The sequence below is a fragment of the Symphalangus syndactylus genome, chromosome 11 (genome assembly GCF_028878055.3).
Source record: "Symphalangus syndactylus isolate Jambi chromosome 11, NHGRI_mSymSyn1-v2.1_pri, whole genome shotgun sequence".
NCBI classification, from domain to species: domain Eukaryota; kingdom Metazoa; phylum Chordata; class Mammalia; order Primates; family Hylobatidae; genus Symphalangus; species Symphalangus syndactylus.
This window is the reverse complement of record NC_072433.2, coordinates 20,782,998-20,806,450: the sequence shown is the minus strand read 5'-3', so window position 1 is coordinate 20,806,450 and position 23,453 is coordinate 20,782,998. Positions and strand designations below refer to the sequence as shown.

Below are 23,453 nucleotides of genomic sequence, written 5' to 3'. Positions count from 1 at the left end.
CTGTCATCCCCAGCAGCCACACCCTTATTCACATGGTCCAAGATGCTCTGATGCTCTCCCTTGTCAACATTCCACCTGGTCGATGAAAGTTTGCGGCCAAGGAGGGCATGTCCCTTGTCTTTAAGGAAACAGCATCACATTTTTTCTTACAGCCTGTTTGCCAGAAGTTGGTCACATGGACACACTTTGCCTTAAAGAATGCTGGGAAATGTGTGCTTTTTCCTGAGCTGTCATGTTCCTTGCTAGAGATTCTGTGACCATATAAGAATGGAAGAACAGGGGTTGACAGGCAAGAACTGATCTCCATCTCTCCAGACCTACTGTAGAGCTTTTGAAACTTGGTTTGTGCATTATTATCTCATTTTTCCGATATGTCTGAAGTAGGAGTAGGAGTTTTGTGGTTATTTAGAGAGCTTTATTTTCTCATCTGTAAAATTAGGCAGTAGGTTTATGATGCAAACATTTGGGGCCAGCATTTGTGTGATCTCCTGATTCCTTCCTATTTCTTTCAACAAGTCCTCACTCCTGATTTCTGACCCTAGAAAGAAGTGAAAAACAGAACTTATTGACAAGAGCAACATAATCCCCAGCTATTACTCTGCCCAATCATTTTCTTAATGAGCTCATTTTGGAAAACAGTGAAGATCAGGGTCAGGACAAGGCACAGAAGGGCACCTGGCCATGGTCACTGTCAAGGTCCAAGGCATAGGACATATCCTACCCTTGGGGACACACAAAGTAGGCTTCTGCCTAAGAGTTAGGGCTGGAGCCTTTGGACCGTTGTCAACAACAAATGTTTATTGCTCTCCTTCTTTCTGCCAGGTTATTCTCTAGCTGACGATGATGATGTTGAACAAGATAGATACAGTGTCTGTTCCCTGGAGCCACCAGAGAAGACAGACATATAAATAAGCTATCACCATTAAATAAGTATACAGTGCTGTGATGGCACATAAATGAGTGTCCTGCCTTATTCTGGATGATCAGAGAAGGCTTGCTTCCCATGCAAAATGGGATTTGAGCTCACACTTCCAGTAACAGTCAAGCTGGAAGGTAGGAATGGGAAGAGAAGGGAATTCTAGATTTAGAGAACAGCGTTTTTAGCATGTAGGGCTGAGGTGGAGTCAGGGAATGAATGGGTGTGATAAGAGGCCACAGAGGCAAGTGGGAGCCAAATACCAGTCTCCAGGGCAGCAGCGTTGGATGGATCAGCGCTGGAAGGAAGAAAAGCCTACATTACCAGGGTTGGGGGGTGTGTGAGGGGTGGGGATTTTAAGGGTCATCCAATCCAGTGGCATTTAGTACTGTCTCCCTTCCCCCGGGGCTCATTTTGGAATTTTATGGTAGGTATTTTGTTATATTTGGTGTCAGTGGTAACATTGCTACTAGCGTTGTGGATAGGAGCCAGGATCCTGCAATGTACAGGACAGTCCTGCCCATTAAAAAAATGTTCACACTTTCAAATGTCTTGCTGAACATTCAGGTAGGTGAAAATTCTATTTCTAAATTATCTGAATCTAAACCTGTTTTCTGGATAAACATGTATTTTTGCACAGTTTTAACATACACTGATATTCCAGGAATGTAATTATTGTATAATCCAGAGACAATTGTCCTGTGTTTCATTCAGAACTTCACCAAAACATGTTTGCCATTTTGGATCACACTTTTGTGACTTTTAAAACAATATAAGTCACAGCTTTGTGGCTGCGGCATTCAGACAACGTCTATGTGTAAAGGCGACCACCTTATTAGGTCTCCTGCAGCAGCCAAGACCAAACACATTGAAGTATGTGTTTTTAAACGACAGATGACCGTCCTCTTTTTTTTTTCTCTTTCATTACACTTAAGGCATAACATTAGTTTTTAATATGTAGGTGTGTATGTTATGTATGATTTTCTAGGCCATTATGTATGAATATCAGGTCAGGAGAATAAGATGGACATTACAAACTATTTGTTAGAAAAAGGGGGCATTGGGTGTGACAGAGCGCCATCCACTGGTCCATTTCCAAGACTCCCACACGTGGCGGCACCTGCAGCTTCACCTCCCCAGGCTGGGTCCCCGCTTGGCTCTGATTCTTACCTGCCCCATTCTCCAGCGGTAACAGTCACCGTGGGCCAGACCCGAGCTAGCCGACGGGGATGCGGCCACAGCTGGCCGGGCGTGACCACCAGCGAGGCGGAGCGACCTTTCTCCCAGAGAGGCCCGGCCGCCTGGTGACGCACTTCCGGCAGCGCCGGGGAGCAGCCCGCTGCGGAGGTGAGTGCGGGTCTCCGAGCACTGTCGGTCATTCCCTGTCCCCCAGGCTCTGGGTCCGATTGAGACGCACTCCCACCCTGGGTGCTGCTGGGTCTCCCGTGGCCTACGCTGCCAGGAGGCCCAGGCTGGGAGAGGGAGCAGGGCGGCGGCCCGGGGTGCTCTTCCGCTCTCCTCGACTCCAGCTTTGGTCTTTGTGGCTCTATAGCTTGCGCCCATTGGAAGGGGAAACCCACGTTGCTGTCCCAGCCACGAAGCCCCGAGCATTTAGCACTTGATCGGCTGGGGGAAGATGTGTCGGTGCAGCTAAAGGGTGGAATATTTGCGGGCATGAAGCGGCACGAGGTGATACCACAAGTCTTTTGACATGCTGAGGTCTGGCAGGAACATTAACCTATGTGCATCCCGAGTATGTACCGTGTGCTCCCAGGCTCCTGCCATAGGGTCATGAGTTAGGGCCGAGTGGGAGCGCAGAGCCCCTCCCAGTCACCCGGCAGCAGAAGAAGCCCGGCTTTTGGAGGACATTATCTCCTGGATCAGTGTCAGTCCCAAAAGGTAACTCAGCCCTCCTTCTCTCGGCTCTGGGTTGACAATGACCTGGGAATGACTTCTACAACGTAATTACGAAGTCACTCAGTTTTAGAATATATTTAGTAGTTTCAGAATCGCTAATTCATATCCCCATGAAAAGCAAATTTACTACCTAAAGTACAGTACTTGGATACAGGTCTTTTTGTCTTTAATCTTATGGTGTTTAGTCAAAATACTGTTTTCCAAAGTTGCTTACCCCTTTTCTTTCCTACCACTTAAGTGTGGTTATGTTCACTGTAGTATAGTTAGGCACATTGGCTGTTCTTTGTATTACATTTTGGGTCCTCAATTTCACCCCATCCTTGCTGGTTTATATATTTATTTAAAATATATATTTATATGTTATGTATATAGTAGTAAAAAGCATCCATGAACACACCACCCAATTAAGAAAGAGAAGATTGCCAGTACTGCTGAATTATCAATGTGTTCCTCCTCCTCAACCCAACTCCCAGCCTCCAACCCCTAGAGGTAACAGTCATCTTGAATTTTGTGTTAATTGTAGCCCTATTATTTTTAAAAATAATTACGTATGCATGTATCTGTAAGCAATGTACTTAAATTTTTTTTTTGAGCTTCATATAAAGCTCCATTGTGTGTATAAGTCATCTGGGACTCGCATAATTCAATGTTAAGTTTTCAAATTCATTCTGTGTGTAGCTTCTGGGTAATGTTCCATTGTAAAAACTGTATGAAAATTTATCGATGTATTTTCGATGGACATGTGGGTTGTTTTCGGTGTTTTGTTATTAAAATGTGCTGATAATATTTTTGTGCGTACCTCCTACATATGAGAGTTTCTCTAGTGTGTAAGTTTTTTAAATTAGGCACAAATGTTGAATTATGTTAAACATCTTTGGCATCTGTTGAGATGGACAGTGTGTTTATCTTTCTTTGATTTATTAATGTGAAAAATATACTAATTAGTATCCTAACGTTGAGCTTTGTTTATCTTCGTGGGATAATCCTACTTACTCATGATATATTTAATGAACTACTGGAGTCTATTCCTTGATAGAATTTTTGCATTAGAATTCATAAATGAGACTGGTCTGTAGTTTTTGCATCAGTATTGTGCTGGCACCATAAAAAGAATTGGGAAACTTAGTTTGCTGTGCTCTGCTACCGTTTACATAGTGTTAGAATTACTCATTTCCGAAACATTGAAAGGATTTGCTCATGACACATCTGAGCTCAGTGTTTTGTGAGAGTTAGTTCTTCACTGGCCATCTTGGTTTAATTAGGTAAAAGTAATCAAGGATTATGTAGAAAATCTGTATAATGTCATAACAGGAAAAAACCCGGAATCGTATTTAAAAAAAAACTGTCCCCTTGGGAGGGAGCCAAGAGACCAAAGAATGCCTTGGACAAGTCCAGCTTGGCAAGTAGATGAGTTTATTAGGACTTACATACTTACTCCTGGATGGCGGCAGGACAGCTTTAGAGACCTGTGATGCCCCTCGTCTCTAAGTACTTTTTAGAGAATTTTCTGGCTGTTTGCCTACTGCATTTAAATGATGAGACTTTTCTTGGTAGGTTCTCATATACTTTCTAGGATGTTTACGTTCTTGCAAACACCTGCTCCTCTGCTGAGCCCCATGGTCTTGACTCACTGCCTGGCCTTCAAGGTTCAGGCAGCAGGTATACACCCTTGACTATACACCCTTGACTAGCTGAGTGGGGTAGCTATCACACTACATATGTAATTGGTAGAGTTGATTTGTTATCTAAAAATGGAGTTGTATATTCTCCCATCACAGAATAAGTTTTCTCTTTAAACACCAGATAATATATTTTTTTAAATGGACACGAGTTACAGAAAAACCCTGAAAAATGTGTAAAGTAGAAGTTAGTAGATTGGGTTATATAACCATCATGCAATAAAGCCAGAACTTATAAACTGAAGAAATGAGCAACAGCAAACTATCCTAAGCAATTACTAGGTCAGAGACAAAACAGAATTGCTGACTGAGTATAAAACAGTAATTAAAACATGAAATATAAAAACCTCTGGAATGTGGCAAATAGTGTCTCCCAAGGAAAATTTGTGGCCTTATAGGCTTTAATTGCCAAATAGGAAAGAATGAAAATAATTGAATAAGTCATGCAACCTCAAGAAGGTAGGAAAAAAGCCTTTTGTAGTCTAAGCTTCCCCAAAAGCAGAACGTGGAACAAAGATATTTGTGTAGGAATTTATTTAGGAATATGGTCACAGGGGCAGAGTGAACGACAAGGGGAGTGAAACAGAGAGGGGAGAACTGGTACAAGGATGCACTGGTATGCTCGGCCCTCAACAGGCTCTGCCTTGCAGGGCCTTTGAGGAGCCTTGGAGTCTTAAGGCTGCCCTGCTGGGGGATTGATGGGGAAAACATTTATCCATTGGTTTCTCTCCCCCATTGGTCAAGGGGGTCCCACAGGTGTTAATGCCTCTGCACTTCAGGGCCCAGCAGGTGTCCACAGGTGTCCCACATAGGACACCAGAGAAGCCCCAGGGCAGGAACCAGGCATAGGTGATGTAGGTCCTTGTGAAGGTTCTGGTAGGTTGCAGCTTCATAAAGCTGACTAACCTCTGTAGAACTGGACTAAGGATGGGATAAGAGGATTGGAGTGGTGCTTACACTGCCCCTTACAGAGCTGAAGGAACAAACTAAGAGCAGAATTAGTGAATTTAAAACAAATAGAAGAAAGTACTGTTGCTCAACTAGAAAAGCTGGTTCTTTGAAAATAGAAGGAAACTACATTAAAATAAGTAAACCACTGCTCAGCCCAACTGTATTAGTCTGCTTGGGCTGCCCTAACAAAATACCATAGACTGGGTGGCTTCACCAACATACTTATTTCTCACAGTCCTGGAGACTGGAAGTCCAGGAGCATGGTGCCAGCTGATTTTGGCTCCTGCCGGGGCTGTCTTCCTGGCTCGTAGATGGTAGCCCTCTTGTTGTGTCCTCACATGGAGGAGGCAGGGAGTGAGTAGGTACGTGGGCTCTGGGTCTCTCCTTGTAAAGGCACCACCCCTATTGGACCTCATTTAACCTTAGGACCTTTGTCCGCCCCTTAGGACCTCATTTATCCTTATTACCTCCTCACAGGTCCCGTCTCCAAATACAGTCACACTGGGGGCTAGAGCTTCAACATATGAATTTGGCAGGGACATAAATGTTAGTCTCTAACTCTAACCCTGGGAAAAAGGTCTAGAAAGCACATATATTCAAAAGAAGAAGTGGGAAAAGCAAACTAGCTCTGGATATGGAGGAAATGGAAAGAAACATGAGCCAGTATTTTCTGCAACTCTGTACTAGTAAAGTTGAAATCCTGGAAGAAATGGATGGTATTTTAGGAAAATGTAATTTCAAGACTTTAGGGGCAGTAAAAGTCAGAAAATCACTAGTCCATGTGTTTTTGAATACAGTGAACAAGAGGCTCTGGGTCACGGGACTGGCTGCTACAGTGATCTCCTCTCTCAGGAGCTGACGCAGAAGTGTAGGCCTTGGCTCATTCACTATCAGAAGACTGGAAAGTTTGGGAAACAGCCTGGTCCCTAACTTCCAGCTCAGCTTCCTAAGGACAGCACAGGCTGTCCTTAGGAGGACTGACCTCTCAAGACCTCTCCAGAGTGTTAGGATTCTTGAGGACATTCAGAGCTCTGAGGAAATGCGGCAGGATACTGGGGGGCAGCTGCCTTCTCCAGGCGCTGCCTCCCTGGGGTCTGACTCCCCAGGCCTGTGTACTGTGGGGCTACAGCCCAGCCAGCCCAGCTTCTCCTGCTGTGATATTGAAGATGATGCTTGTGTTGAGAAAGAGAAATAAGTCAAAGATCTTGGTATTGTCCTATTTCTTGAACTGAATTGTGGATACATGACTTTTTGCTTTATTTTTTAGGCTCTGCATACATTTTATTTTATTAATTTTTATTTTTTATTTTTTTGAGATGGCGTCTCACTCTCATCACCCAGGCTGGAGTGCGGTGGTGTGATCTTGGCTCACTGCAGCCTTGACTTCCCAGGCTCAAGTGATCCTCCCACGTCAGACACCCGAATAGCTGGGACCACGGGCATGTGCCACCACCCCTGGCTAATTTTTTTTTTTTTTTTTTTTTTGAGACGGAGTCTTGCTCTGTCGCCCAGGCTGGAGTGCAGTGGCGCAATCTTGGCTCACTGCAAGCTCCGCCTCCTGGGTTCACGCCGTTCTCCTGCCTCCGCCTCCCGAGTAGCTGGGACTACAGGCGCCCACCGCCGCGCCCGGCTAATTTTTTGTATTTTTAGAGAGACGGGGTTTCACCGTGTTAGCCAGGATGGTCTTGATTTCCTGAACTTGTGATCTGCCCGCCTTGGCCTTCCAAAGTGCTCGGATTACAGGCTTGAGCCACCGCGCCCGGCCTAATTTTTGTATTTTTTATAGAGACAGGGTTTTGCCATGTGTCCAGGCTGGTCTCAAACTCCTGAGCTCAAGTGATCCACCCGCCTTGGCCTCTCGAAGTGTTGGGATTATAGGCACAAGCCACCGTGCCCAGCAGGTTTTATATCCACTCTTCTTCTTCTTTTTATTTTTTATTTTTGTTTATTTTTTAATTATATATATGTACTCTTCTGTGTGTGTGATATGTATCAGAATTGTAAAGTCCTAATGTTCCTGGCAGTGAATTTCAGTGTCATATCCTGGAGTCCTAGGCACTGAGCCAGTGAACAGATCACTCCCTTCTTGGGCAGCTCCTGTTCGCACTCCTATTTGGATGCAAGCTGCCTGTGTCTTGCATTTTCTGTGAGGGGCTATGTTGCTCTGGTGGGGGTGGCTTGCCTCACACTTGTCTCTCTTTGTGTTTCTCCTTAGCTCCAGCCCTTCTCTGAGAGGGGACCAGGGAATGGCAGCCACACACCTGACAGCCTGGCCCCAGGTGAGCTGTGGGGTCCTTCAGCTCTTCCTCTGGGCAGTTTCAGATTGAAAAACATTGAGAAGGGGAGCTGGTGAGCCTCGGGATGACAGCTGCTTCCACCTGCTGGACTGGAACTTGTGGGAAAGAGGTGTTGTGCGGGGAGGGCGGCAGAGACCAGGACAGTAGCGAGTGGAGGCAGCGGGAGAGTGAGCAGGAGAGCAGGAGGGTGGTGGTCTTCTGCACACTGAGGGTCTCTGCTCCTCTCTACAGGAGTACCCCCAGCATAGGGCTCTGGGTGAATGGGGACGTGGAAACCACCCCTGTGGGATGTACTGTGCGGGGGTGTGAGTGGAAGACAGTCGCAGAGGATTGGACTATCTGTGGTGGGGATGTAGAGAAGAGGAATAGCAGGACCTGATCAGAGAAGGATGGCTGTGCCTCTAATTCAGGGGTAAGGGAAGGTCACAGGGAGTGGAGTCAAGGGAGGGGGAAGACAGTCACATGGGACGGAATGTCTCATTGTCCTTGTGAAGCTTTCAAAGCTTAGGATGCAGACTTTAGGTCTCTGAGAAGAGCTTTCCACCCTGTCCTGCAGAAAAATAAACCTGCAAACCAAATTTTCCATACATTTTCAGGGACTTCACGGATCCCCTGAAGCTCATCCATGGACTTCCATGGACTACAGATTGGGAACAATCATAGCCACAGTCACACCAGTTGTATCTTTGGAGGCTTACTATGCTCCAGGCGCCATGCTAAGCCCTTTGTATGGTCGTTTGGTCCTGACAACCGCCTCTGTGATAAGTGCTGTGTTGTACTCTTTCCACCTAAAAAGAAAAGGCAAAAGGGGAGCAGAGTAACTTGCCCAGGATCACAGAGTTATTGTGTGATTCAGAACTGCTTAGCCATAAGACAGCTGTGGAACCAGTGATGTTAACTTGGTCAGATTTGTAATGTGTATGGAATAATTTGTAAGGAAGATTCAAAAGCACGGTGACCACTTCACAAAGAAGAATCCCACTGGTCCCGTGACATGGGCTTCATCAAGGAAAGCCATCATTAAAGAGGGATCCAATTCAAGTAATGCTTAAGGTAGGAAAATCATGGCTGGGTGTGGTGGTTCACGCCTGTAATCCCAGCGCTTTGCGAGGCTCAGGTGGGTGGATCCCTTGAGGTCAGGAGTTCAAGATCAGCCTAGCCAACATGGTGAAACCCTGTCTCTGCTAAAAATAGAAAAATGAGCTGGGTGTTGTGGTGCATGCCTATAGTCCCAGCTACTCAGGAGGCTGAGGCAGGAGAATTGCTTGAGGCTGGGAGGCAGAGGGTACAGTGAGCCAAGGTCGCGCCACTGCGCTTCAGCCTGGGTGACAGAGCGAGACACTCCATCTCAAAGAAAAAAAAAAAATCTTTCGGACATAGAGAGTCAAAGGATTTGTGGTGATAAAGAAGGCGGGAAGTCAAGAACAATCCCCAGGTTTCTGGCTGAGGTTTCTTGTGAGGATGATTCTGACCCCAGCTGAGGTGTAAGTTCAGAAGGAAGTGCCAACTTACTGGGGTGGTGGTGGCGGCGGCACACGGTGAAGACATTATATTTTGTGCAGAGAAGTTACTTGTTGAAGGTCACACAAAGAAGACTCACAGAAACACTTAGAGGTTGGACTAGAATTGCTGATGGGTGGAGGTCAGTAAACTCCAGGAAGACACATCCCGGCAGAGAGGAGTTGAGCAGCAGATCCCTGCCAGTGATCCCCCATGGTTGTTAGAGCAGGCTGAGGTGGGCAGAGGGTGAGCCTACCAGAGGCTGCAGCTGCCCAGAAGGGGTGGTTGGGCCTGGGAGCGACACGAAGCATCCCTGAGTGGTGGAGCTTGTGCCAACCACATCCTTAGTGATGCAAAGGGGAGAGTAGCCGGCCAGTGGGAAGGCCAGTCTCCCTGCTTTCCCAAATGTTCTTGGAGAAACAGTGAAGCTTTCAGAGAAGTTGGAAAGGATGAGATTTGAATGGGAGCGGGGAAGGAAAATTCTTGCTTTCCAGGAAGACCCTGCAGCCTGAGCAGCATGGAGCATCCTTGGCTGGAGGTGCTCAAGCAGAGGCTGCACAGCCCCTTGTTGGGGGGTCTGTGAAGGGAATCTGGTGGGGCTGGATGAGGCAGAAGCCGTGGCTGACCTTTGGGGGTGGCTTGAGCTGTGAGGATGAGGGCGATGGGTAGGGAGCAGAACAGGGCTGAGGTTAGGTGCAGGGGAGCAGAACAGGGCTGAGGTTAGGTGCAGGGGAGCCAAGACCTCAGGGGAGTGGTGTGGGACCTGCTGGTGGATCAGCCCCGAGTTTGCTGGGAGGGACCAGCTTATCTAAAAGAGTGGAGTTGGCTTTAGAGAATTTGCTTACAGAAAATTTTTTTCTTTCAGCCTGTCTTATGTTACCTCTTATTTGTGTGAAAAATGGCATGAGGTTTCCCTGCTGTGGGAGAAGGTGGATACTCTGTAGTTTACTTTCTCGATGTTTTTTCTGAGATCTTTCCCTTGTTGTTAATATTAATTTTGTGCTCTCACAAGCACCCTCCCCAAGCCCTTATACTCCCCTCTGCCCCTCACTTAGGGCCTGAGCCATGGAATTGGCCCTAGGGCAGCAGGAACCTGTTGTTTCAGAAGTCGGTGACCTTTGAGGACGTGGCTGTGTACTTCACTCAGGCGGAATGGGATGGCCTGTCCCCTGCACAGAGGACCCTGTACAGGGATGTGATGCTGGAGAATTATGGGAATGTGGCCTCCCTGGGTAAGACCTCTCTCCCCTGGGAACCTGGACTCTCTCAACTGGGGTTCCTGGCTTGCTTCTCCCTTAGAGGTTACTAGGGGGATCTCTGGTAATCCTTTACTGAGTGAGAACCCCAGAGCTGTTCCTAATCTCCTAGACTTAGAGGTTACTGGCAGGGGCAAACGCCAAGCCTTTTGTAGGCCTATATAGGACTTTGCTTGGAACTGGTATGCACTGTTGATCCAACCCATGAAAGCTATGTTTTGGAAACACTGGAATCCAGTGGCTTCCTGTTCCACAGTGGCATCTTCAGTTGCCCCCTCATCTTACCTGTCTTGAGTCTTTTCAAGGATCTCAGTGTACTCTGGATATTTCAGGCCAAGGTCAAAAAGTGGTATCCCTTTGGGCAGAATCTCCCTGCTTGCCCTGCATGAGGTCTCCTAGGCCTACAGTCTGGGCCCTTCCCAGGCTCTCCCACACTTTCCCAAGCCTTCACCCCCAACCCCCACGTTTGCCTCCCACAGCCCTTGGAAGTCTCCAAGGTCTCTCTAGTCCTTCCTAAGCCCCACAGTACTTTCCCGTAGTCCTGAGGCTTGGGACCTCCTGGGGTTCTTACCTTCCCTCCCCATTGCTGAGACAATCTGAGAAGAGGCTTAGGAATTTGTCTGTGGGAGTTTATTCATCTGTCTCTCCTATTTACCTCTCCCAAACCAGGATTTCCACTTCTCAAACCTGCTGTGATCTCACAACTGGAGGGAGGAGGTGAGCTGGGGGAACCATCTCCACTGGCTGCAGGAACAGGCCTCCAGGGCCTCCGGACTGGTAAGGGAGGTACATATTTCCCATTCTGTTGGAATTTAGCACTTTAGGCATAAAGCCAGCTTTAGCAACATATAAACATACTGTGTTTATTGGCCAGTCATACAGAGTGAAGTTTGAGTAAATTTTGATGATTCATAGAGATAGATAGTCCTTATCTTTCTGTCTTCAAAGTTTGTTGTGTCTAATTCCAAGAACAGATCTTTTTTCAAACCCTTCATTCTGACTCTTCAATCCTAATTTTGGAATCCTGCCTTTCTCAGACAAAATTAAGGGACTCAGTAGTTTGGGAGTTCCTTGCCATTTCTAAGCATTGTTCACATAGTGTGGAGGATACAGAATTAACAGCCTTTTCACACAGATAGAAGTGGTTAAAAGCACAGTCTTTAGAGGAGACTTTTCTGAGGTCCAGTCCCAACTGTGCTGCTTCCTAATTTGCGTGACTTTGAGTGGGTTCTTTGAGTGTTCTCATCTCTGAAAATGGGTTAATAATAAAAGGAAGTAATAGTACTATCTTGTGGGTTGAGGATTAAATGAGATAACATATCAAATACCTAGCTTATAATGTGTGCTCAGTTCAGTATTTTTATTTTGGTTTTGGGGAAGACAGCTGTACACAGGGAAGGTAATGTGGAAGGGAGGAAGTGCTCTTAATTTTTGCTTCTTAAATGTGAATGTGTAAATGAATCCTGAGGTCTTACAGATATGCAGTAAGTGTGGAGTCTGCATTTCTATGAAGTTCCCTGGTGATGTGGCGATGCCAGTACTTCTGGTTACCAGACCACACTTGAAGGAGCAGGGCTCCAATTGGTGCCAGTAGAGTAGCTGCCAAATGACTTCTCATTCCCCTGAGGCCCCCCGTTATTTCTTATATTTAGGGTCTGTGAGATTCTCTTGAATTTTTTCAGTGAGTCTTCATTTTTCTTAGATGGTTTCTGTGGGTTTTTATTCCTTTTGATCATTCTATCAGATTATATCTGACCAAGGAAGGCATGTTTTGGAAATGGAGAGTTTGCCATATAATGGCCTTGACAAATACAGGAAAAAAAGTGATATTGTGAGGTCTTAATCAAAGGACCCTGTGTTTTATTCTGTAGGCAGCTGACTGTCCTGAAGTCTTTGACTTTTCCAGGAAACCCATCATGATCCTAGCTGGTGATAGAAACATTAACGTAGTCAGCGTATGTGGGTTAATTGGGATGAGGAATCAAACAGGCTCTAGGCAGGCAGAAGGGAGGGCAAAGGGCATGAGGCCCATGGCAGTAGCATTGACTTTCTTTTTAAAAATCTTCAGAAGCCCACTCAGTGATACCCGTTTAAGACTCATTTGCTGTAACTGTGTCAAATGGCCATCCTCACTGCAAGAGAGGAAAATGAAAACGAGAGATATTTCACCTATCATATTGAGAATAATTAAATTATATTCAGTGTTGGTGAGAGTGCAGCAAAACAGGAATAGACTTCTGGAGAGGATGACTAGACGTCTGATAGTATAGATGTCTCAGTCAGTTTGGGCTACAATAACAGACTGCCATAGATTGGATGGCTTATAAATAACAGAAATTTATTTTATACAGTTCTAGTCCAAGATCAAGGTGCAGGCAGGTTCTGTCTGGCAAGGGCCTGCTTCCTGGCTAATAGGCAGCCATCTTCTCACTGTATCCTCACATGGTAGCAAGAAAGGGAGCTCTCTGGGCTCTTTTTTAAGGGCATTAATCCCATTCATGAGGGTTCTGCCATAGCCCAACCTCCTAATACAATCACGTCAGGGGTTAGGATTTCAGAATATGAATTTGTGGGGAGGACAAACATTCAGTCTATAGCAACAGATGAATATTATCTTTTTAGCTGGGAAGAGACCAATATTATTTAGAAAGTGCTTGCTGGGGAATCCAGGCAATTGGAGGGGCTTATTGAGGGCAATTATGAAATACTGGGGCAGGGGGCATATTACATGTGGTTGAGGAGTGATGAAAGATGAAAAAATATGAGGTGGCATTTTGGGACTCAGCTTTTGAGAAAGTTGGGAACAAATGCAGAGATCAGTAGTTCTAGTTCTAAAGACTATTGGGATTATAAAAAGACTTTTAGGGAGTGATCAAGTTTAGGATTGGTAAGTGAAAGGAAAAGGCAAGGTTAATGCAGCAGTATTTGGAGGGGACTGGGAAGAAATGGGATGAGATGGACCTTAAATAGAGCCTGTCTAAAGTGGAAATGAAGTTGAAGGAGGAATTTTGGAAAGCCCACAGTTAACGTTCTAAGGAAAGAAACAAAATTATTTCCATTTTGCTCCCTGGTGCTGCTGACTCTTGTCATCCTCCAAGTTGCCATATCCTGTTGGATCCTGTACCTTTTCCTTCTTCAGCATTTTACTTTTTTTTTTTTTAGTAAGGAAATGAGTGCTATAGAAACAACTAAGAAGAAACTGCAGGGTGTAGAAAAGCATGGGTGATTAAAAGAATGCTGATCTGGTGGACAAGACCTAGAATTTTATTCCACTACTGTCACTTTTTTTTTTTTGAGATGGAGCCTCGCTCTGTCACCCAAACTGGAGTGCAGTGGCAAGAACTTGGCTCACCGCAACTTCTGTTTCCTGGGTTAGAGCAATTCTCCTGCCTCAGCCTCCCAAGTAGCTGGAACTACAGGCACGTGCCACCATGCCCAGCTAATTTTTTGTGGTTTAGTAGAGACGGGGTTTCACTGTGTTGCCCAGGCTGGTTGCAAACTCCCAAGCTCAGGGAATCTGCCTGCTTCAGCCTCCCAAAGTGTTGGGATTACAGGCGTGAGCTACCGTGCCCAGCTGTCACTTTTTTTTTTTTTTTTTTTTTGAGACGGAGTCTCGCTCTGTCGCCCAGGCTGGAGTGCAGTGGCGCGATCTCGGCTCACTGCAAGCTCCGCCTCCCGGGTTCACGCCATTCTCCTGCCTCAGCCTCTCCAAGTAGCTGGGACTACAGGCGCCCGCCACCACGCCCGGCTAATTTTTTGTATTTTTAGTAGAGACGGGGTTTCACCGTGGTCTCAATCTCCTGACCTTGTGATCCGCCCGCCTCGGCCTCCCAAAGTGCTGGGATTACAAGCGTGAGCCACCGCGCCCGGCCTCACTTTTTTTTTTTTTTTAACATTTTATTTATTTATTTTTCCCCTTCTTTTTTTTTTTTTTTATTATTATACTTTAAGTTTTAGGGTACATGTGCACAATGTGCAGATTTTTTTTTTTTTTTTTTTTTTTTTTTTTTGAGACGGAGTCTCGCTCTGTCGCCCAGGCTGGAGTGCAGTGGCGCAATCTCGGCTCACTGCAAGCTCCGCCTCCCGGGTTCACGCCATTCTCCTGCCTCAGCCTCTCCGAGTAGCTGGGACTACAGGCGCCTGCCACCACGCCCGGCTAATTTTTTGTATTTTTAGTAGAGACGGGGTTTCACCGTGGTCTTGATCTCCTGACCTCGTGATCCGCCCGCCTCGGCCTCCCAAAGTGCTGGGATTACAAGCGTGAGCCACCGCGCCCGGCCAGATTTTTTACATATGTATCCATGTGCCGTGTTGGTTTGCTGCACCCATTAACTCGTCATTTAGCATTAGGTATATCTCCTAATGCTGTCCCTCCCCGCTCCCCCCAACCCACAACAGTTCCCGGAGTGTGATGTTCCCCTTCCTGTGTCCATGAGTTCTCATTGTTCAATTCCCACCTGTGAGTGAGAACATGTGGTGTTTTGTTTTTTGTCCTTGCGATAGTTTACTGAGAATGATGTTTTCCAGTTTCATCCATGTCCCTACAAAGGACATGAACTCATCATTTTTTATGGCTGCATAGTATTCCATGATGTATATGTGCCACATTTTCTTAATCCAGTCTATCGTTGTTGGACATTTGGGTTGGTTCCAAGTCTTGGCTATTGTGAATAGTGCCGCAATAAACATACGTGTGCATGTGTCTTTATAGCGGCATGATTTATAGTCCTTTGGGTATATACCCAGTAATGGGATGGCTGGGTCAATTGGTATTTCTAGTTCTAGATCCCTGAGGAATCACCACACTGACTTCCACAATGGTTGACCAGCTGTCACTTTTAACTTTCATGTGATTGGTTATGTTCTCTACATTGGCCTTGCGTTAGGCACAGTGGGAATGGTGATTTTTTTTTATCATTACTTTCATTGCTTTATAATATTGACACCTACACTCAACAGTACAGAAAGTGTATAAAGTGGGGAAGCAAGTCAACCAAACTTCCTATGCCAGTTTAGTTTCTTACGGATTCTTCTAGAAGTTTTCTAGATATGTACAAATATATATATCTGCCTTTTATATTTTTCTTTACACAGCTGAAAATCTATTCTATATACTGTTTTTTCAACTTGTTTTTCCATTTGATTGTATCTTGGATGTCTTTTTATGTCAGCATATATGGATTTATTGTATTCTTTTACTAGTTAGTTACAAATTACTTATCCCACCTTATGGAGAAACTCTACGTTTTTTGACCTAGTTTCGTGATTTTAAGGAGCCCCCTGATTATTATGGTCTTTCATAGCACAGTTCTGTTCTTTTTCCTAACATGGTTCTTACATGACATTTTATGTTTTCTGTTTTTTATAGTAGATATTCAGACTGACAATGATTTGACAAAGGAAATGTATGAAGGAAAAGAGAATGTATCATTTGTACTTCAAAGAGACTTTTCCCAGGAAACAGACTTTTCAGAAGCCTCTCTTCTAGAGAAACAACAGGAATTCTACTCAGCAAGAAATATAAAGAAGGAGAAGAGCAACACCATTGATGGAACAGTGAAAGACGAGACAAGCCCTGTGGAGGAGTGTTTTTTTAGTCAAAGTTCAAACTCATATCAGTGTCATACCATCACTGGAGAGCAGCCCTCTGGGTGTACAGGATTGGGGAAATCCATCAGCTTTGATACAAAACTCGTTAAGCATGAAATAATTAATTCTGAGGAAAGACCTTTCAAATGTGAAGAATTAGTAGAGCCCTTTAGGTGTGACTCTCAACTTAATCAACATCAAGAAAACAACACTGAGGAAAAGCCTTATCAGTGTTCGGAGTATGGCAAAGCTTTCAGCATTAACGAGAAATTAATTTGGCATCAAAGACTTCACAGTGGGGAGAAACCCTTCAAATGTGTGGAGTGTGGGAAAAGCTTCAGCTACAGTTCCCATTATATCACACATCAGACAATCCACAGTGGGGAGAAGCCCTATCAGTGTAAGGTGTGTGGGAAGGCCTTCAGTGTTAATGGAAGCCTAAGTAGGCATCAGAGAATCCATACGGGAGAGAAGCCCTATCAGTGCAAGGAATGTGGAAATGGCTTCAGCTGTAGTTCTGCATATATTACACATCAGAGAGTCCACACTGGAGAGAAACCTTACGAGTGTAATGACTGTGGGAAAGCATTCAATGTTAATGCGAAATTAATTCAACATCAGAGAATCCACACTGGAGAGAAACCTTATGAATGTAATGAATGTGGAAAAGGCTTCAGGTGCAGCTCCCAGCTTAGGCAGCATCAGAGCATCCACACAGGAGAAAAGCCCTATCAATGTAAAGAGTGTGGAAAAGGCTTCAATAATAATACAAAACTCATTCAGCATCAGAGAATCCACACAGGTGAGAAACCCTATGAATGCACTGAATGTGGAAAAGCCTTCAGTGTCAAAGGGAAGTTAATTCAACACCAGAGAATTCACACAGGCGAGAAACCCTATGAGTGTAATGAATGCGGGAAAGCCTTCAGATGTAACTCCCAATTTCGGCAGCATCTGAGAATTCACACTGGGGAGAAGCCCTATGAGTGTAATGAGTGTGGAAAGGCCTTCAGCGTTAATGGGAAACTAATGCGGCATCAGAGAATTCACACTGGGGAGAAACCTTTTGAATGTAATGAGTGTGGGAGATGCTTTACTTCTAAAAGAAACCTACTTGATCATCACCGAATCCATACTGGAGAAAAGCCCTATCAATGTAAGGAATGTGGGAAAGCCTTCAGTATCAATGCCAAACTAACTAGGCATCAGAGGATACATACTGGGGAGAAACCTTTCAAATGTATGGAATGTGAGAAAGCATTCAGCTGTAGTTCTAACTATATTGTGCACCAGAGAATCCATACAGGAGAGAAACCCTTTCAGTGTAAGGAGTGTGGAAAAGCCTTCCACGTTAATGCCCATTTAATTCGGCATCAGAGAAGCCACACTGGGGAGAAACCCTTCAGATGTGTGGAATGTGGCAAAGGCTTCAGCTTTAGTTCTGACTACATTATACATCAGACAGTCCACACTTGGAAGAAACCCTATATGTGTAGTGTGTGTGGGAAAGCATTCAGGTTTAGCTTCCAGCTCAGTCAGCATCAGAGTGTCCATAGTGAAGGAAAATCCTAATAATGAGAAAGATATAGAAAACTCTTAAGGTTAATGCCAAAATGGATCAAGTATCATCAGATTCATCCATTGAAAAACCCCCAAGAGGGCATTAATATGGCAGAGTCTTCATATGGGAACAGTTTTTATTTTATTCAGTTTTAATCAGGAAAGGATGACCAGTTAAAGAGAAACATCCAAAAATAAATAGCTTTGTTTTGTACCAACAGGAATTAGAAAATATAAGAAAAAGATTTCATTCCCAGCAGCATCAAGAAAAGTAGATTTTCTAGAAATAAACAGTTATGGAGGACTTGTATGGAGAAATTTAAGTCTTCACTGAGGGCCACTTTACAAAGGAAATTTGAATAAATGGAGAGAGAGAGAAGCCTTGTTGTTGGATAGGAAAACCCATACTAAAGATACTCTACCTACACTAATTTATTTGTTTAATTTTTGACAACAAGCATGTATTACTTTTGAAAGGATGAAAAATAAAGATTTATTTAAGAAAGGAAAAAGGTATGAGTACATTTTTAATTTTCATCTAATTGAGAAAACCTTTCTAAGCATTAGATGAAAGCCAGAAACTAGCCACAGGGTATGTACTGATAAATTGACTACTCAAAACTAAATATTCCTATATATTTTTGTTTTAAAGTTTAAAAGATAAAGCACAAAATGGGGAAATACTTTTGTAAGATTTGTGATATAAAAATGTAGTATTTGGGCATGGTGGCTCAGACCTGTAATCTCAGTGCTTTGGGAGGCTGAGACGGGAAGATTGTGTGAGGCCATGAGTTCCAGACCTGTATGGGCAACATAGCAAGATCCCATTGCTACAAAAAATAATAAAAGCCAGGCATGGTGGTATGTGCCTGCAGTCCTTGCTGCTTGGGAGCCTGAGGCAGGAGGATCGCCTGAGTCCAGGAAATCGAGGCTGCAGTGAGCTGTGACCACCACTGCACTCCAGCCTGGGTGGCAGTGAGACCCTGTCTCTTAAAACATTAATACCTAAAGATAAATAATTTAGACACACTAACAGGCAGCTTTTAAACAGATATTAAAAAATGACTGTTTAAGAAGAGATATTCAATCTCAGTACTCTAAGGTGTGAAAATTAATAAGTTTTTTTGTATATTACATTGTTACATGTGCATACATGGGATACTATGCAGCTGTCCAAAATGACATTTACTATAGATGTCCTTTATATAAGTATAAAATGTAGTCAACAAGATAGCATGTTACAGGGTTTCTGTTTTGTAATAACTGGAACTCTTGCATAAACACATGAGTTTTCAGGTCCTGAAGGAAGGTGGCTACCTTGGATTCCCAGTCTCATTGGTGGTTTTCAAGGTTTCTGATGAAGATCTTGGAAGCCTCAAGATACTCTTTAGAAGGGAATCTCTCAACACCTTAAAAAATTCTAAGCAATAGGCTGGGCGCAGTGGCTCACGCCTGTTATCCCAGCAGTTTGGGAGGCTGAGGTGGGCGGATCATGAGGTCAGGAGATCGAGACCATCCTGGCCAACATGGTGAAACCCCATCTCTACCAAAAATACAAAAATTAGCCAGGCATGGTGGTGTGTGCTTATAGTCCCAGTTACTCAGGAGGCAGGAGAATCACTTGAACCCAGGAGGTGGAGGCTGCGGTGAGCCAAGATCATGCCACTGCACTCCAGCCTGGGTGACAGAGTGAGACTCTGTCTTAAAAAAAAAAAAAAAAAAAATTCTAAGCACTAATAGGAGCAGGCAATCTAACTATCAGGAAGCTGAAGAACAGCAGGGCCAATAGTAAGTAGTAAGAAAGGGACCAGAAAACACAGGCAAGAAAAGGACATGATAACTTCTGCCATCCCCCAAGTGCCACACACCCCCTCCTCACCATGCCCACCTGTGAGCTCTGTAAGGCATATGCTGTCTTTGGCCCCCAGGCTCCTTAAAACAGAAGCTAGTCAGCATTTAGTTTAGAATGAGGGTCAAAACCACTGGAGGTTTTCTGAATGTGGGACAGTTATTTAAGATAATTGGACTGGGAGCATCACTCTTCCTTCAGATCCTCATGTTCCAGGTCTTTTGACATGCCACAGATGAAAACAGGAGAAAAGCAATCGCTAGTAAATTAGACTTAACGATCACCAGCAAACTCCAAATCCTCATAAGCATCCCTGCAGGCCCAGAGATACTCAAGTGTCCACAAAGTCAGATAGATGAATGAGGCTGCTCAGAGTGACAATAAGGAGTAGGGAGGGTGGAGAATTGAAGAGTGCATGCCCTACCTAAAGAAGGCAGCCTCGACTCAGCTGTAGCAAATTCTGGGTAGGCAGCAAAGCAGTTCCAGTAATGCCAAATATTCTGAGTCTTCAAAAAGTTAGAAATCGGATTTTAAAAAATCTGAAATCTCTCTCTGTCCCTCTTTTTGCTTGTTAAGATGAGGATTTATTGTCTCAGAATCCTTGAACAATTTTTAATAAAAGTCCATTTCTAGATGGTGGTTTTCTTCAATAAATCATATGGCAGAATCTATTTGTGGACACCAGGACAGTATAACAGTATGGAGAAAATAGGGTCATCACCTGCTATTGGTAGTAAAGAAACACTGCTTTTCACAAGACCTTTGATACCAAATGTGCTGGTTTTTCACATGATTCTCCAATTCTCTGCAGACACCGACTGGGTGTCCTACAATTTTTTTTTTTTTTTTGAGACGTAGTCTTGCTCTGTCACCCAGGCTGGAATGCAGTGGCCTGATCTCGGCTCACTGCAAGCTCCACCTCCTGGGTTCATGCCACTCTCCTGCCTCAGCCTCCTGAGTAGCTGGGCCTATAGGCGCCTCTCACCATGCCCGGCTAATTTTTTGTATTTTTAGTAGAGACGGGGTTTCACCGTGTTAGCCAGGATGGTCTCACTCTCCTGACCTCGTGATCTGCCTGCCTTGGCCTCCCAAAGTGCTGGGATTACAGGCGTGAGTCACCGCGCCCGGCCCTACAATTTTAACAATTGACACTTCCAGAGTAAGTGAAGACACCACAGGTTAAGGGCTCAGTTCTACATGACTGTCCCGCACTTCAGACACAAGTTGCAAGTAGAGGGTCCCCAGGTTACCCGTGCTTCTGTGTGACATGGCTACAAATTGGCGGTTCCCATGACCCCCTCTTCCATTTCAGTAATTTGCTAAAACAGTGCACAGAACTCAGGAAAACACATTACTATTACCATTTTGTTGTAAAAGATACAAATGAACAGCCAGATGAAGAAGTACTTAGGGTGAGGACTGGAGGTCGGGTTATCTTCTCACTCAGACAAATGACGTGGTCCCACCCTTGTTTGTTTGCTATAAGTTTGCTCTAAGTTCACAGGGCTGTGAAAGGGCGGGGCCCCAATCAGAGGTAGTCAAACTGAATTTTATCCCCGGGAGAGTCCAAGGACAGCTGGGGGAGAAATGCCTAGAAAATGTATAATATATACTTTTAAAAGACACATCATCATTTTGCCCATTTCCAAGTTTTGGGTATCTTTTTTTTTTTTTTGCACACAGATGAGAAAACAGGTCTGAAGTGTCTTCATATCTCTGGGCCTCCGTTTGATCATCTGTAAAATGGGGTAATAGATAACCTGCCTCCCAGATATGGTTGTGAGGCCTGAATTACTTGCTTCCGGGAAAGGCTCAGCCAGAGCCTGGCCCAGAGGTGGTGAAGGGGGTGGTGGTTTGAGTGTGTGCACATCTGATGTACAGTCATGCACAGGTGCACACATGCAGGAAGCCCCCAAATCCTCCCATAGGCACAAGCAAGATGCACACACACACCCTCCCAGGGACACACACAGTGTACCCTGCAGACTTCCACATACACAGATACACATGGACACACATGGACCCCCCACATACACAGACACAGTGCAGCCTGCAGACCCCCACATCCACAGACACACATAGATCACAAACAGATACCCCATGCACAAGTAGACACATGCACAAGGACACACACAGAACCCCCAACATACATAGACACACACAGACACATGCACACACAGACATACACACAGACCCCCCACACACAGACACACTGAGACTCCCACACGCATAGACACACATAAGACACACATGCACACATAGACAAAGACACAGACCCCCTCACATACATGGACACAGACACACGGTGTACCCCGCAGACCCCCACATCCACAGACACACCTAGTGGTACACATGGTACACCCTACAGGCCACACCCTCACATAGACGCTCCTGCACTGGCTCTCTGTAGCTTGAGGGCTGGTGTTGGCCAGGAGTGCTGCCTTGAGTATTTCAAAGGAGCCAATCCTGTCCGAAAGCTTGTCACATGGCACGGGACCTTGGTAGAGTGTCCTAAGGATGCCATCGTGTAAGTCTGCCCCACCCCAGGCATCCTGGGAGCTGGGCATGGGAGGAGGCAGCCCCTGGAGCCCCCAGACCACACCCTGGGGAGAGGGGAGAGCAGGACCCTTCTTCTCCTTGACCAGCCAGCCCTGTTCCTCTGGGCTGTTCCAGACCATGCACTGAGACCCTGAAGGGGTCCAAATCCTGGATTTACATTTAGAGAAACTGAGGCCCAGAGATGGATGGGACGACCCCCTGGTCACGCAGCAAACCAGGGGCTGATGTGGTCTCTCACCGGGGACAGAGGAGAGTTCAGAAGGCCAGGGCTCACCCCAGCCTTCCCAGTTGATGGACAGCCTCTGCAGGTCTCTGAGACATAGCAGTCCATAGAGGGGGACAAGAAGTCCTGCAGCCCTGGCTTCCCGCAGGGTCCACAGTTTCTTTGCAGTGGCAGGATCAAGGCTCAGACTCATCAGGATTGAGAATCCTAGAGGACATAACCTGATATCTCAGATCTGCCACCAATGTCCCATGTGACCCTGGGCCTCTCAGCCTCAGGCTCCTCCTGGTCAGCATACGGTGGGGATGGTCCCAGGACCCTGATGGTTTTCTCCCTCTCCGTAGGCTTGTTACTGTCCAGGGCAGGTCATCTGCTCAGACCTCAACGACTGGAGGGTGAAGAAGGCAGACACCTGCAAAGCCTCGTGAAGTCACATGACCCCACCACCCGGGAGACCGTGTAGCCTTGGTGTTCACCACACCAGTCTTGAGCCATGTGGGTGCAGTGGAGGCCTTACCAGGACAGCAAGAAACCTGAGCACAGGAGACTCCAGAATCCCGCACAATAGCACTTCTGCTTGTCTTCACTGGAGCCCTGGGCCTGGAAGGGGGAGGATTAAAGTCTTTCTCCTTCAGTTGGGATCTGCATGTTCTGTCCCTGCAGTGCAAGGTGCACACACCCAACTTGGCCTGTCACATTGGAAGGGACCTCAGAGAACACCTGGGCCTGCTCTGGCCAGGTCAGGAGGGGAAATGGAAGCTCAAAGGAAAACATGGCTGTCCTGTGTCAAGGCACCCGCAGGTAGAGGGGAGAGCCTGGTGAGAGGCCTAAGCAGGGTATCCATGCGCTGAGGAGCAGAGCTCCTGTGTCATCTGCACAGCCTCCCGGAGGCCTGGGGGCCCTCTCTCTGCAGGGGCTGGGGGTTCTGGGAAGAGGCTGTGGATTCTCTCCTGTTCTCTCTGCTCTGAAATCTCCACTCCTGCACATCTGTTATCTTCTGGCCTGGAGAGGATGAGGACATCCTCCGACACATTCCATTGCACTCCATTCCATTCCAGCACTGTCCGCAGGCCCCTTCCACAGGCCAGGAGTTGACCACCTGCTGGGGAACCCTATATGGGTCAACCTTGGCCTTCTCCTGGGGAACGCCCCAGCCT

General features: G+C 45.7%; 1 protein-coding gene and 1 long non-coding RNA gene across 14 annotated transcripts; one reads left to right on the top strand and one right to left on the bottom strand.

The window, feature by feature from the left end:
• Positions 1 to 393: 393 nt before the first annotated feature.
• On the bottom strand, positions 394 to 2,206 carry LOC134731692 (uncharacterized). Its single transcript, XR_010114164.1, has 2 exons — positions 2,087 to 2,206; positions 394 to 538 (listed from the first exon to the last, which is right to left on the bottom strand). It is a non-coding gene; the product is annotated as an uncharacterized lncRNA (long non-coding RNA).
• Positions 2,194 to 18,177, top strand: ZNF23 (zinc finger protein 23). Of its 13 annotated transcripts, none has more exons than XM_063611626.1 (7): positions 2,270 to 2,815; positions 3,206 to 3,322; positions 7,679 to 7,742; positions 8,357 to 8,487; positions 10,316 to 10,492; positions 11,186 to 11,302; positions 15,885 to 18,177. In XM_063611626.1, the coding sequence occupies exons 5-7, from the start codon at positions 10,459 to 10,461 to the stop codon at positions 17,675 to 17,677; spliced, it is 1,944 nt and encodes a 647-aa protein (XP_063467696.1). In that variant the 5' UTR covers positions 2,270 to 2,815; positions 3,206 to 3,322; positions 7,679 to 7,742; positions 8,357 to 8,487; positions 10,316 to 10,458; the 3' UTR covers positions 17,678 to 18,177. The 13 variants fall into 13 exon arrangements, with proteins under 13 accessions (XP_063467691.1, XP_055154046.1, XP_063467697.1 ...); XM_063611622.1 differs by having other exon boundaries at positions 8,357 to 8,813; positions 10,366 to 10,492; XM_063611629.1 differs by having other exon boundaries at positions 8,357 to 8,813; positions 11,186 to 11,293; positions 15,888 to 18,177.
• The last annotated feature ends 5,276 nt before the right edge of the window (positions 18,178 to 23,453 follow it).

What these genes read in the sequence shown, in the direction of transcription:
- ZNF23 (XM_063611621.1), top strand. Translation starts at nt 7,710, where the DNA reads ATGGCAGCCACACACCTGACAGCCTGGCCCCAG. An exon ending in ACCTGACAGCCTGGCCCCAG is followed by an intron (nt 7,743 to 10,365) that starts GTGAGCTGTGGG and finishes CTGTTGTTTCAG; the next exon opens with AAGTCGGTGACCTTTGAGGA. An exon ending in CCTCCGGACTGGTAAGGGAG is followed by an intron (nt 11,303 to 15,884) that starts GTACATATTTCC and finishes TGTTTTTTATAG; the next exon opens with TAGATATTCAGACTGACAAT.